The 14,649-nt window shown below is 40.2% G+C and overlaps 1 protein-coding gene across 1 annotated transcript in view; it reads right to left on the bottom strand.

Annotated features, from left to right (window-relative positions):
* MTMR3 (myotubularin related protein 3) overlaps window positions 1-13,475 on the bottom strand; it is a 75,099-nt gene extending 61,624 nt beyond the window's left edge. The window contains exons 1-3 of the mRNA XM_045289549.1: window positions 13,435-13,475; window positions 10,681-10,733; window positions 383-465 (exon numbers count right to left, since the gene is read on the bottom strand). Coding sequence (XP_045145484.1) covers window positions 383-385 — 3 coding nt within the window. The 5' untranslated portion in view covers window positions 386-465; window positions 10,681-10,733; window positions 13,435-13,475. The remainder of the gene's footprint in view (window positions 1-382; window positions 466-10,680; window positions 10,734-13,434) is intronic.
* Between the last annotated feature and the right edge of the window lie 1,174 nt (window positions 13,476-14,649).

The following is a 14,649-nucleotide window of genomic DNA, read 5'->3' as shown; positions in this document are numbered from 1 at the left end:
CTTTGTTTTTGAACTGCTGACCTTGCAGTTAGCAACCAGGTCTATTAGTCAGCTTGGACTCCCATGGCAATGAGTTTGGTTTGCTGTTGTGTTGTTTGTTTTTTTTTGTTTTGTTTGCTTGCGGGGTGGGGGGGTTAACAGATTCAGCTACTAAACAAAAGGTTGGAGGTTCAAATCCACCAAAAGTTGCCTCAGAAGACTGGCTTTGCCAATCTACTTGCAAAAATTCGGCTACTGAAAAAAACCCTATTGAGCACAATTCTTGGGTCACAGTGAGTAGGAAATGACTTGAAGACCATTAGCTGGTTTTACGGACTTAGTGTTCTTTGAATTGTCAGGTTCTGGTCCATCTCTATTTTCCACGTCATTTTCTTGTACTTACCATGACAGGAGGCCCAGATTAGGAGGAGAGATCCCCGTCCCTTCAAGTGTCTGGCAAGGCTCTTCTTTCCCTTAAAGTGAGATCTTTAAAAATAAACAAACAACACAATTAGCTACACTTTTCCTCCAAATTGGCTACATCCTAGTTAAAGAGGCTATATACACATGCTCCTAGAGACCTAGTCAGAGTCTGTCAAGAACAAGCTGAAAAGCAATCTAATTCTCACTAGTTAAACCCAAACTCTAGTATGCTTTTGTAAAATCCTCTTGGTCTTACATTCTGCAAAAACAGTCAATGTTTACATTCCTGCTGTTAACAGGAATAGGATAAATAATTAAAATCAATCTGCAAATAAACTATTCTATAATATCTCGGGGTGTTCTAGAGAAATACAAACCACAATTTGAATGGATATAGCACACCCACATTCATCACAGCAATATTCACAAAAGCAAAAGCCCATCAGTGGAAAAATGGATTAACAAATCATGACACATACACAATGGGATACTCCAGAACATTAAAGAATCTGTGAAACCCCTTATAACATGGATGAGAGTAGAGGACTTTATGCCGAGTGAAACTGGCCAATCACAAAAGAACAAGTATAAGAACACTATTACAAAAAGTCAAGAGAAGGTTTTCATACTATAACATTCTTTGATGGTTACAAAGGTAGAAAGGGTGAGGAGGGAAAACTACAAATTATAAGGTAGACATTTGAGTGAAGAAACAGACAATAAACAGTAAACGGGAAGTGAGACACAAGCGTGCAAGAGTTTAAAGGCAGCAGCAGTAAATAGTTACATACACAACCCTGCAATGGCAGCAGTGCTATCTGGATAGACACATAGGCTTAGTTAGGGTTTGGGAAGTAGAATGGGAAGATATTCTTAAATATACATCTGTATGTTGGACTAAGGATATTTGTAAATGGGTATTTATCTTTGTTGCAGATATATTCATGAGCATGGTGAAAAGGTTATGAAAACGTCTTAGGCATACCCACAAACACCTCAGGGAAATGAGTTGTTGGGCTAGGGGCTCTGGACCATAGTCTCAAGGGCCATCAAGGTCAACTAGCCTAAGAGTCCACAAAGACAATATTCTTAAAATTTCATAAGCAACTGTCTGCAGTACAACTGCGGGTCTCCTTGTCTAGAGAAAAGGAGAATGAAGAAAACTGGGGAAACATGGAAACAATTAGTCCAATGGACAAATGCACCACGAGAAGACTGTATGACTCGTGACCAGAAGAATTGGAGAGTACCCAGCCACTACTCTCAACCGCTTTAGAAAGGCATCACATTAGGAAGCAGGCCATAGACAGAGGAAATGTGGAACAAAACTCAGTCATAAAGACCAGGCATAATAATCTGATAGAGATGGGTGGAACCCCCAAGACCATAGCCTTGGGAAATGCATTTGCCCCAAGGCAAAATTCCTGTCTAAACAACACAAGTTTCTTAAGGGAACAAATGATATTACGGTGGAGGTGCAATTAATGACAAAATGTATATGACTGTTAAATGAAAAACTGATCTGCTCTGTAAACCTTCAACTAAAAATTTTAAAAGTGCTTTAAATTAATTTTTTAGGGTGTTGTTATCTGTAAAATTCAAAATGAATTCCTTATCAATAGGATTCAAACTGCCTTAATAAAAAAAATGTAAAACAAATTGCCTAATTGCCCCAATAGTTTCTAATCTTCTGAAAACTTACGTAAACTATGCTAGTACTTTTAACAGGAGCCCTGGTGGTTTAGTGGTTATGTATTTGAGCTTCGGATCACCAAGGTCAGCAGCTGGAAACCACCAGCTGTTCCCAGGGAGAAAGACAAGGCTTTCTACGCCATGAAGAGTTACAGTTTTGGAAACCCACTAAGATAGTTCTATTCTGTCCTTGGGGTCACTATGAGTCAGCATTGACTCGACGGCAGCTTTTTTACATTACATTTAACTCATTTTTGAGAATCAACTCAACAATAGTTTTGAAGTATTTTGGTGGGTTTTTAAAGACAACTCGAAGTTCTAGCTGTAACTTCTCCTAATAAGCTGAAAATAGTGCAGGGTAATTTTACCAAATAAATATATCGGTCTACCCAGAACTGGGATTTTCTTTTGCTACATTGCCTACATTCACAATGACTCAGTCTTCATGAGTAAAGCTAAATTCAGAAACTGAAGTAAGTGCTAGTACAAACATTGTAGAATCCCAGAAAGAAAGTTTAATAGTCACAGATAGTCTGATTTGTTCCAGGTGGGAAGAAAAAAAAAAATTGAAGAAAATACAAAAAAGATGAAAGGGAGAGAAAGGTGAAAGGGAGGGTATGGGAGAGAAGTCCAAAGGGTGGCATGAAAGAAAGGGCAAAGAGGGGCATGGGAAAGAAGCTGAAGAGGGGGCAGAGAGAAAAAGGAGGGGGTAGAGGAAGGAGAGAAAGAACAGAGGAGCTGGGGGGAAGAATGCCCAACTATAATCTCATACACTATTAAGAATCTTTGTTCTAACAATCCGGCCTTCTGTGAATAAAGTGTTCTTGTGTTAAGGAAATGCTTGAGTGGAGGCCCAATGTCCTTCTGCAACCTTAATTCTTAACATGTAAATATGAGTACATAGTTATATTCCCCTCTCATTATATATATTTACATATGTACATGCCTGTATTTAGGTCTCTATAAATGTCCTTTGCCTCCTGGTTCTTTCCTCTTATTTCCTTTTTACTTCCCTCTTATCCCACCATCATGCTCGGCCTTCAATCAGGCTTAGTAATTCCTCGCTGCTACATTGCCCTTGGTTGAGCCCCACTAGGCATCCTACGACCTTCCTTCCATTGTTGTTCCCTTGTCCCTGGGTTGGTTCCCCCACCCCACCCCTTCCTTTCTCCCACCTGCCCTTCTCCCGTATCACCCCCCCCAAACCATTGGCCCCATTCTTTTCATATCCAAATTATTTGCCCTGCCTATCTTATCTAGGTGGACATGTAGATACATTAATAAGTGCAAAAACCAGACTGTGATGAAGAAAGCTTATGGTGCCCAGCTATCATCTGGGGTCTTAAAAGCTTGAAGATAAACAAGCAGCTATCGATCTCAGAAGCAACAAAACCCACATGAAGAAGCACACCAGCCTGTGTGATCACGAGATGTTGATGGGATCAAGTATCAGGCATCTAAGACCCAGAATAAAACCATACCCAAGGTGAATTGGGTGGAGGAGAGGGAGTGCACGCACACCATGGAGTAGAGGTCCAATGCCCATCTGTACACAATTGGACATCCCCTCACAGAGGGGTCACAGAGAAGAGATGAGCCAGTCAGAGTGCAGTATAGCACTGATGAAACACACAACTTTCCTCTAGTTCTTTGGTGCTTCCTTCATGCCACTATCATGACCTCAATTCTACCTTACAAATCAAATTAGACCAGAACAACCACACTGCTACCAGGATAGATAAACCCCTCAGGGCCAACCAGGAGAGTACAAATACCAGGAGGAATAGGGGAGGGTGGGGGAAAAAAGGGGGAACCAATCATAAGGATCAATTTAGATACCCCTCCCAGGGGGTCGAGTAATGGAAAAGGGGGTGAGGGGCAATGTAGGACAATGTATAAGATATGGAAAAAATCTATAACGTATCAAGGGTTCCTAAGGGAGGGTGGGGGAGAAATAGGGAGCAGATTAACAGGGGCTCAAGTGGGAAGAGAATCCTTTGAAAATGATGGCAGCATATGTGCAAATGTGCTTGACACACTGGAGGAATGTATGGATTGTGATAAGATGTAAGAGTCCCCCCAAAAAAGTATTTTAAAAAAGGAATATTAAGTTATTGGATCTTAAAAAAAAAAAAAAGATTAGTCTCATGCAAAGACTACATTTTTTGCTTTCTAAGCAACCATAAAGAGTCTTTTAGAAAGTCCAGGTTTCCATACTCAAAATACACACGAGACCCTATAGAACAGAGTAGAACTACCCCTGTGAGCTTCTAAGACTAAATCTTCCCAGCTTCATTTGTCTCCTAAGGAGCTGCTAGTGCCATCAAACTGCTGACCTTTGGTTAGCAGCCGAAAGCATACCCACTACCCTACAGGGCTCCCCAGTGAAGAAGGAATCCAAACAGCAGCAAGGTCTAGAATAGATCCTGTGACATCTGTATAAAACCTAACCACACCTGTTACCATTGAGTCAATTGCAACTCACAGATACACTACAGGTGAAAATAAAAGGACTACAATCCAATAGGATTCCAAACTCCTTAAGGGAGCGGCTGGTAGTTTTGAACCACCTAACTTCAGACTACCAGCCATGTGCTTAACCACTGTGTCACCAGGGCTCTTTTTGGTGTCTTTAAATGAGGTAAGGAGTCAGAGTTATGAGCAGAATCATGGCATAAGATGATTCATTTAAAAGATTGTTATGGATGTAGAGTGAGGAACAGATGTTGGGGATAAAAGCAAAGAAGAAGTGGGGGGGGGGGGTCACTAAGAAGGCTACTGCAAAAGTTCAGGCAAGAAATATAGTGTTTTAGACCAAGGTGGTAGTGATGAACATGATGGGAGGCTGACAGATTCTGAATCTATCTTTATTAAGAGACAGATGGGCTGCCTACTGAGCTAAGGAGGCAACAGCTATTTTTAATATATAACCCAAAGGATTTGAGCTGAAAAAACATCAAGTTGTTTGGCCTAAGTAACTGGAATAAGAATAAACTGTCCCATTTACTGATATGAGAAGCTCATAATAAAAATGAGTTGCCTAACCCATGCAGAGGTGGTCAATGTTCAACCATTTGAAGAGGTAACCTGCTGAAGAACCAATGAGAGTGAAGGAAGAAGTCCAAAGCTGCACTGACAAGACATTAGCAAAAAAAGGAGAAAAGAAAAAAATAAAGGCTCCAAGAATGAACCAAGTATCAATTGAAAAGATAAATATACTCATATATAACAATTGAGATGTTTCAAGAAATGAGCCCAAGCATTGGAAGCACTCACTAGCCTATATAAGAAATCTGGAAGACAGCTCCCTGGCCAACTGACTTCAAGAAAAATGAAAACGTTGTACACAAATGTTTATAGCAACCTAATTCCAAATAGCCCAAAGGTGGAAAACAACCCAAATGTCCTTCAACTGATGGATGGTTAAACTGAATGTGGTATATCCAAACAATGGACTATTACCAGTTGCTAAGATTTCAAATCATGGTGGTGACTCAATGTGTCAAAATAGATTTATACTCTACAGAGTTTTCAATGGTTGATCCCACCCCCCACCCCCACCCCCAAGAAATAGACAGGCCTTTCTTCCAAGTCATCTGAGTAAGCTGAAACCTCACACCTTTGGGTTAGCAGGCAAACACATCAACCTTTCGCATTATGGTGATGGTCTCAAACTCAAGATAGATACTAAAAGTCATTTGGCTGTATGCCTTAAACAGATGAGTGCTATAATGTAGTGGGGATTAAGTTGTGTCCCTAAATCCAAGTCCTTACTCAGAATACCTATGACTGCGACTTTATTTGGAAATTGGGTCTTTGCAGTTTCAAGTTAAGTAAGGTAATCAAGTTAGGATGAAGAGATCCACTGAGAATTTTAAAGATATGAGCCAGAACCAACAAGTTTTGGTTATGTTTTTGTGTTTTGTTGTTTTTTAATCAGATGGTCAATTGAACACGATTGTTATTACAAGCAAATAAAACTAAACATACTGCCACTGTTGAATCAACTGCAAACCATAGCAACCCTACAGAACAAAGTATACTGCCCTGTGAATTTCTGTGGCTATAAATTCTTACAGAAGCAGAAAGTCTCCTGTGGTAAATTACACAATCTGATGTCAATTTGAGGATTAAGAGTGAAGGGGTAGAAGTTAGCCTGTCAATCAGGTTGCAGCTTGATGACTGCATTTGGAGGCATTAAGAAGATAAATAGTTCACGGGAGGTGGGACACATGCTCACTCCGAGAACACTGCAGCTGACAAGACACATGGAAGGAACTACACTAATGCCCTATCTGGAGGAGTCACGTGAAGACCCCTGCCAGTGCTGAAATGCTTACAACGCCACTGGATCCACAAGACTTCCCACCCACTGGCCTGTGATCTTCATGGATTCAGCATCACTGCATTTGTTTCGTGAGTCTGAAAGGATTTTATAGATTGGTACCAGACATATGGGCTAATATCAGACTTATGGACTTGATTTGGACTGGGTTGGGATGTTTTCTCAATATTCAATTGCTCTTGTATATAAACCTCTTTCTTATACACGAATGCCTATGAATTTGTTTCTCTAGTCTACCCAGACTAACACCACTTCTCTTTCTCCCTGTGGTTTCAAACTGCTTACCTTGCAGTTAGCAGCCCAGTTTATAACCCCGTATGCCACCAAGGCACCTTCATGGCATCATCAAGATCAAATTAGTTATCTTGCTGTAATATATGTAAGAGAATTTGACAGAAACCTGCAAGTTTCTCTCAGATGTATCATTAAGACAACTCCATGAATGTGACTTGTGAGAAATCCTTACAATAGTAGAGCATCATTTAATCTACTATGGCAGAAAGGCCTGGCGATCTGCTTCTAATAAGAATAAAGCCCAAAAAACCTAGCAAACCCTGTAGAGGACTTCGATGTAACACGTGGTTACCATGAGTCAGGCACCTGTTAAAAAGAAATTACTCAGTCCTTACTCAAAATCTAAAACCCAACTTAACAGTTGAAGACGGCTGCCCAGGCAGATCAGTACAGAAACCTGTACAAGAATGGAGAAAACCAAAATGGGAGGAAAACTTGGAACCCTGAATCTCAGAAGAAAAAGTAAATAGGTAAATGAGCTGAATCTCTCTCACTGTCGTTGAATCAATTCTATCTTATAATGACACTACAGGACAGGGTAAAACTGCCTTTGGGAGTTTTGAGTCTGTAACTCTTTTGAGAGTAGAAAGTCTTGTCTTCCTCCTGCAGAGTGGCTGGGGGTTTCAAACTGCTGGCTTTGTGGTTAGCAGCCCAATGAGAAAACCTCATTAAATTAAAAAAGCTAAATCAGGTAAATAAAACAGCATAGAAAAAAATAAAAGAAATCATGCAAACAAAAAGGACCCAGTACAGAAATTTATGAGGAAAAATCTAACACCACACATACAAAAAATTCAAATCTACAGCAAAATGACAGCAATAAATTCACACATAGCAATAACCACACTAAATGTCAATGAGTTAAATACACCAGTTAAGAGGCAGATAGTAGCAGACTGAAAAGAAAACAAGACCCACCAGTACATTGCTTACAAGACACATACCTTAGATTCAAAGAAACAGACTAAATAAATACTATACTAGAAGGAGATCTTAGTACACTACTCTCAAAAAAGACTGAAAATCAGGAAAGAAACTCAAAGACAGTGGAACTAAACACAATCAACTTAACCTCTGAGGCAAATATAGACGGCTCCATCCAACAGCAGTACAATATACATTTTTTCCCAGTGCACATGGCACTCTCCAGAACAGACCATACATGAGGACGCAAAGCAAGCCTTAATCAATTCAAAAACATCAAGATCTTACAAACCATTTTCTCAGACCACATTGTTATAAAATAAAATTCATTAATAGGAAAAGTTGAGGGGAAAAAATCAAATAATGGAAAGTGAGAAACACTTGCTTAAAAAACACTGTTATTGAAGTAATTAAAATTTAAGTTCTTGAAACAAATGACAACAAAATACAGCATACCAAACCTTTGAAACATACCAAAAGCATAGCCAGGGCACAATTTGTAGCAATGAATACACATCGATAAAGGAGAATCTGCATGGCCGGCCCCAATCCCAGCTACACTGACCACCTCCCCAAAAGAATGCACTATAGAGGACAACACTGAAGATATAGCCCAGGGAGGGTGGTGGGTCTGCCAGATCACACTGCAACAAACTAAGGAGAGAGAGAGAGAGAACCACATCCTGGCCCACCAAGACTTGAGGACAACATTCCTGCTTGGAGCAGCCAATGCACAGAGGACGGTAGAGCCAGCCCCACCACGAGCTGAGACACAATGTCCGCACAATGATCAACAGTGCTATGGGGGACAGCATAGGAGACACAGTGCAGGAATTGTGCCTGGTCTCTCTCGCTCACACACACACACACACACACACACACACACACACACACACTAAGGGGGGTGAGGGGGGTGAGGGGGGTGCAGCATGCAAAGCACGAAGGGAGCACAACAGAGCAGCAAGAGGAGCAAACCAATGAAGTTCCCGAGTACCCCGGAAACAGACTTCTGACACAGGATAGGGCTTGGCACTTCATCAGACCCAATCAGAAAACATTCAAAAGGGTCAGCAGACATGCCTGGAACTATTTATATGGCCTTTTGTTTGTTTTTCTTCTCTTTTTTCTACAGGACTGATTGTTCAGTGGGGACATGGGAGAGGAGGCGAGGGAAAGGGAGGAGGGAGCCAACAAACTCAAGGACAAGGGAACAACAAGAGAACTAAAATCGATGAGGAGGACATAGAATGCCTGGTGAGGTTTGATCAAGTGCAACGTAGTCGAGAGGAATTACAGAGAGCCGAATGAAGATCGAACATGATAGTGGGACAGGAGGAAAGTAAAAGGAAATAGAGGAAAGAATTAAGAGGCAAAAATATAAGTGTGTTAGTCTGGGTTGACTAGAGAAACAAATTTATGGACAGTCATTTGAGTATAAGAAAGAGTTTTACATACAAGAGCAACTGAATATTGAGAAAACATCCCAGCCCAGTTCAGATCAAATCCATAAGTCCGATATTAGCCCATATATCTAATACCAATCTATAAAGTTCTCTTCACACTCACGAAACACATGCAATGATGCAGAATGAAGGAAGATCACAGGCCAGTGGATGGAAAGTCTTGTGGTTCTATTGGTAGTGTAAGCATCTCAGCGCTGTCAGGGGTCTCCACATGGCTCCACTAGAGCTCCAGGGCTCTAGTATAGCTTCATGTATCTTGGCAACAGGAATGTCTCACAGGGTGAGTGAGTGTGCCGCCTACAGCGAGCTACTTATCTCTTTAATGCCTCCAAATGAGGTCATCAAGCTGCAACCTGACTGACAGGCTAAACTTCACCCCTTCACTCTAAGTCTCAAGTTGACAACAGATTATGTAACTACCACAACAGGCACGTATATATGTAACTATATCAATATATAATGATAGGGACATAGGTCCATGCACATATATTAATACGTTTAGTATTAAAGTAGCAGACAGACATTGGACCTCTACTCAAGCCCTTCCTCATTGCAAGAACTCTTTGTTCTAATAACCTGGCATTCTGTGATCCTCACCTTTCCTACATGATCACTGAAGACAAAAATGGGTACATATGCAAATGTGGTGAAGAAAGCTGGTGGTGCCCGGCTATTACAGGTTATACGATCTGGGATCTTAAAGGCTTGAAGTTAAACAAGCAGCCATCTAGCAGACAAGCAACAAAGCCCACACACTAGCCTGTGTGATCACAAGGTGTCGAAGGGATTAGGTATCAGGCATCAGAAGAGCCAAAACAAATATAATCATATTTAGAGATCTTAAAGTGAAGATTAAAAGGCTCATCTAGATAAATATGAAAATGATCAAACTGATGCAAAAAATTAATCTATAAATTGGCTTTTCCCTCTCTAAACAGGACAGAGAACAGTGGCAGAAAAATTAAAAAGCTCACAAAGAAGAGAAAAGCCAGTCAGGGTGCATTATAGCACCTACAAAACATATAACTTTCCTCTAGTTCTTTAATGCTTCTTCTCTCCCCTTCCCCTGCCCTGCTATCATGACCCCAATTCTACCTTAAAAATCCAGCTAGACCAAAGTATGTGCATGGGTACAGATAAAAAATCCTAATACAGGAATCCAGGACAGATAAATCCCTCAGGGCCAATAATGAGAGTAGCAATAGCTGAGGGGAAGGGGATGGTCGGGGAGATAAGGGAAGCCAATCACAATGCTCGACATATAACCCCCTCCCCAGGGGGACGAACAACAGAAAAGTGGATGAAGGGAGAGAGCGGTTGGTATAAGACATGGAGAAAAAATAATTTATAAATTATCAAGGATTCACGAGGGAGGTGAAGGGAGAATGAGCTGACGGCAAGGGCTCAAGCAGAAAGCAAATGTTTTGAGAATGATGGCAACATATGTACAAATGTGCTTGACACAATGGATGGATGGACAGATGGATGAATGGATGGATTGATTGTGATAAGAGATGTAAGAGCCCCCCCACGAAAAAAATTAAATAAAAGCAAACTTACCAAACGAAAGTTATCTCAAGAACTTTTTATACTGCAAGGTTTCACAAGGAAATCTGCAAAAGAGAAACCAGTAGTTTCACAATGACAAATATCCCTTTAAGAATCAAATTAAGCCAATTACAATTCTAACAAGATTTTTCTCTGTAAGCTAGAATATCATTACTTCCTAAGATTATCGATTTATGAAATGTTACCATGTGATCACTGTGTTAAGTGTCACTGAATTGATTTCAACAGTGACCCTACACATCACAGAATAAAATAAATTTCACAATGTTTGTACCAGTTAGGTCTTAGCATATCTTCAGAAACTGAGTAACTTTACAGAATGATCCTTTCCAAGAGCCATCAAATGTTCCTATTTAAAAGGCTTTTGCAATCAATCATTTCTGATAACACAGGAAAACAGTTGCCACTACAGGAATAAGTACTTTCAAAAACTAGATCACAGCCACTCTGTGCTTGACCTTTGTAATACAGGATGGTCTGTTTGAATTAGACTAACTACAAGGTCAGCAGTTCAAAACCACAAGCTGCTCTGAGGGGAAAAAACGAGGCTTTCTACTCCCTTAGCGTCTTGTAAACCCAGAAGGGCACCTCTACCCTATTCAAAGGGTTTCTATGAGTCAGCATTGCTCAAAGGTAGTGAGAGTTTGGTGGGGGGCTTGCTACACACTGGATTCTACTATGGGGGTGCAAAACAACCAAGCACCTTGTGGGGTTAGTTTTCTTGGATCAAAGGTTTAAGGTCAAGAGTTTGTGAATCTGCTGAAGCAACTGGGCTAACATTGTTTCTTAAGCGTGTCCGTTTTTATTCTGCCTCCTGGCCCCAGTTGTGAGTAAGTGCCCTACTGAGGTCTAAAACACTATCCGAAAAACAGCACAGGTTTCTGGAGCAGCAGAAGACCCAAGAATTGAAGAAAATGCAGACTCCAGAAGTCTTGCAAGCTTGGCTCATTGATCTTGTGACTGTCTTAGTAAGGTCCCTATTTCTGGTTCAATAATGTTTCACCATATAATGCTTTAATACTTACGTATTTTTGACATAATCATTAACCAAAAATATTTTCTTCAAAATATTTGAAGACAAAATTGTGTATGTACATATATCTTTAAATTTTTAATTGGAGTACTAATTCATTTATTGGGACACTGCTATTTTAATAAACAACTTTAAAGTTGGACAATCTGGAAAAACATTAAAGCAAAATCTGCTAGTGTTCTGCGCAGTTTTACCAAAATCAAATGGAAAAACTGCAGGATTTAGACCAGGTCTTCCAAAATTGCAGGAGATTAGAGGGTAAAGGAGCTTAATACAGCACTTGTATGTCTGGGATACATTTTAACTTCAACAATGTTTCAACAGAGTGGCAGTTTGCTCTTAACTGCAGAGAAATTCAAAGCACAAGACTTTTAAGAAGTAAATTTAAAGGGAACTTCTATCTCACTAATGTGAAAACAAAATATTTTCCTTCCATTTGCCCTCAATCTAAAGAAATAGAAAAAGGTGGGGGGGGGAATAGAAAAAGGTGAGGGCAGAAGCAATAAGGAATTCAGATGTTTTTGGTTTATTTTGTTTAATTAAAAGATCATTCTATTGTGGCCTCTTACAGCTTTTATAAGTCCAGACATCAATTGTATCAAGCATATTTGCACATTTTTTAATCATTTTATAGGGTTTTGTACAGCTCTTATCACAATCCATACATGCATCCATTGTGTCAAGCACATCTGTACATTTGTTGCGAGATGTTCATTTTTTTAAGTGGATCCTTCATTGGGTAGCATTTTCCACTTCTAATTGTTTCCTCGGGTAGAGTGGTTACTTGTTGGGCTGCAAATCACAAGATCAGCAGTTTGGAACCACCAGCTAGCTGCTCTGAAGGAGAAAGATGAGGCTTTCTACTCCTGTAAAGTAAATCTCAGAAACTAATGGGGCAGTTCTACCCTGTCCTATAGGGTCGCCATGAATCGGAATCAACTTGATGGTAGTTAAGAGTGAGAAATGTTTCCTCGATCACGTCTATTCGCTTTCATACTCTGATGTTATAACCTTCTCAAACTAAGGTTATATGTACTGGTCTATTGGATTAGATGGTGGTGGGCGATTTTTAACCACCAACATTAACCGAAACCAAGTTTTCATTAAGGACCCCTAATAGTGTAGTGGTTACACTTTGGGCTGCAATCCACCTGCTCAGCAGTTTGGAACCACCAGCAGTTCCGCAAGGCTGGGCTCTCCACTCCCATAAAACAGTTAGTCTTGGAAACCCACAGGGGGTCGCTATTGAGTCAGCACTGACTTGATGTCATCCAGTATGTTTTCATTAACCGAGTAAAGCTGCTCAGTACAGTTCTGCTCAACACAAAGGATTCTAAGCCTCAGGTTTTCTAAGTCCTTTGCTGCTAAAGCCAACTACAACTACAAATAGTTCAAAAGTGTGGCAGTATTCATCTAACATAAGGTTACTGTAATGAAGGTGTATCCCTTGGACACATATTTAAGGGATAAACACTATTCTAGGCACTGTAGACACAGAAATGAACAAAACAAGGTTTCTAGCAGCCACCTAAGGTCACTTGTGCTACTCTCAGAGGGCTGAATGCTAACAGTGTAACTTTTTTCCTAGTGAATTCATAAATGTTAAACTGAATCTGTCGTGACTCGATCTATAAGATTAAAATTTTAATTTAAAAAAAACAAAAGGAAATGGGAGGAGGAAGAGGGTCAGGAGGCAGTAGTTACTTGTCTACCTCTTTGGAAACACCAGGTCTGGGAGCTCTCAGGGTTCTTGAGTAACTTCATGACCAGTGGGGGTTGCATCACTCCACCAGCTGTGGAACATAGATAAGTAGCTAACATGTTGTTTCCTAAGCAAAAAAAAAAAAAGAAAAAAACCCCAGCCATCCTCTTGGGGGGGTGGGGGGGAGATGAGGGGGCACAGTTCTAGTAAACTGCTAAAATAAACCCTTTTCCTTGAACTCATAATACATAATCAGCCTTTATTGGTGATATACAAGGAAGCATCTAAGAGTTCGTGAAAATGGGATCTTTTAACATCTCTTGAACTAACATCTATAATAATGTTCACTCTAACAAGTTTTAAAAGCTGTTTGAACTGATAATAACCAAAAGACTACTCTTGTGATCTTGTGCCTACAATTAGTGGTACACTGTACGGATCAAATGAGTGTGCGCTTGTATGCGTGCACTCTCATTCCCTGGGCTCTGATTCTAAAGATCAGCAGTTTGAAACCAGCCGCTTCTCAGAAGAAAAATGAGGCTTTCAACAGGGGCAGTTCTACTCTCTCCTATGTGGTCATTATGAGTTGGTACTGACTCAATGGCAATGGAGGATTTGCACTTCTATGTGCGAGAGGCTGAAGCTGAACATTCCTTTCTGTAGACTAGTCAGTGCCAACTCAGCAATTCTACAACAGTGCTGGATCTGGCACCATTCTCCCAATGAGAACGCTTGAGCCTCCTGCTGCAGTCATTTTACCAAGCAGAGGTCCTTTTCCAGTGAGTAGCCTCTTCTGATGATATATCCAAAGTACTCAAGTTTCCTCATCCTTGCTTCTAAGACAGATTTGTTTGTTCTTTTAGAAGTCCACGGTACTTTCAGTGTTCTTCAACACCACAGTTCAAATGCATCAAGTCTTCAGAAGAAGGCACAACTACGTTCTCAGAAAAGAATAGCTGTGACCAAACTAACTTCAGCAAACTAGTTTGGTACTTTTTAATATCGCTTTATTTTATAAGCTTTTTCTTTTAAAACTGATTCTTAAACTAACAGGGATACAAGAGATAAGGGAGCATAAATTATTTATGTCTACCTACCCACAGAGATTAAAACCAATGATCATATCCAATCTGCTAAAAGTGAAATTAAATAACTTAAGGTCAGAATAAATATTTCATTTTGATTTGTTCTTTAGAGTCTATGTAAAACACATTCATTTCCCACT

Source organism: Echinops telfairi, unplaced genomic scaffold, assembly GCF_000313985.2.
Source record: "Echinops telfairi isolate 266 unplaced genomic scaffold, ASM31398v2 ScPeMD7_29;HRSCAF=101, whole genome shotgun sequence".
Classification (NCBI taxonomy): domain Eukaryota; kingdom Metazoa; phylum Chordata; class Mammalia; order Afrosoricida; family Tenrecidae; genus Echinops; species Echinops telfairi.
The sequence above is the reverse complement of the archived record's forward strand: the minus strand, read 5'-3'. Positions and strand labels throughout refer to the sequence as shown.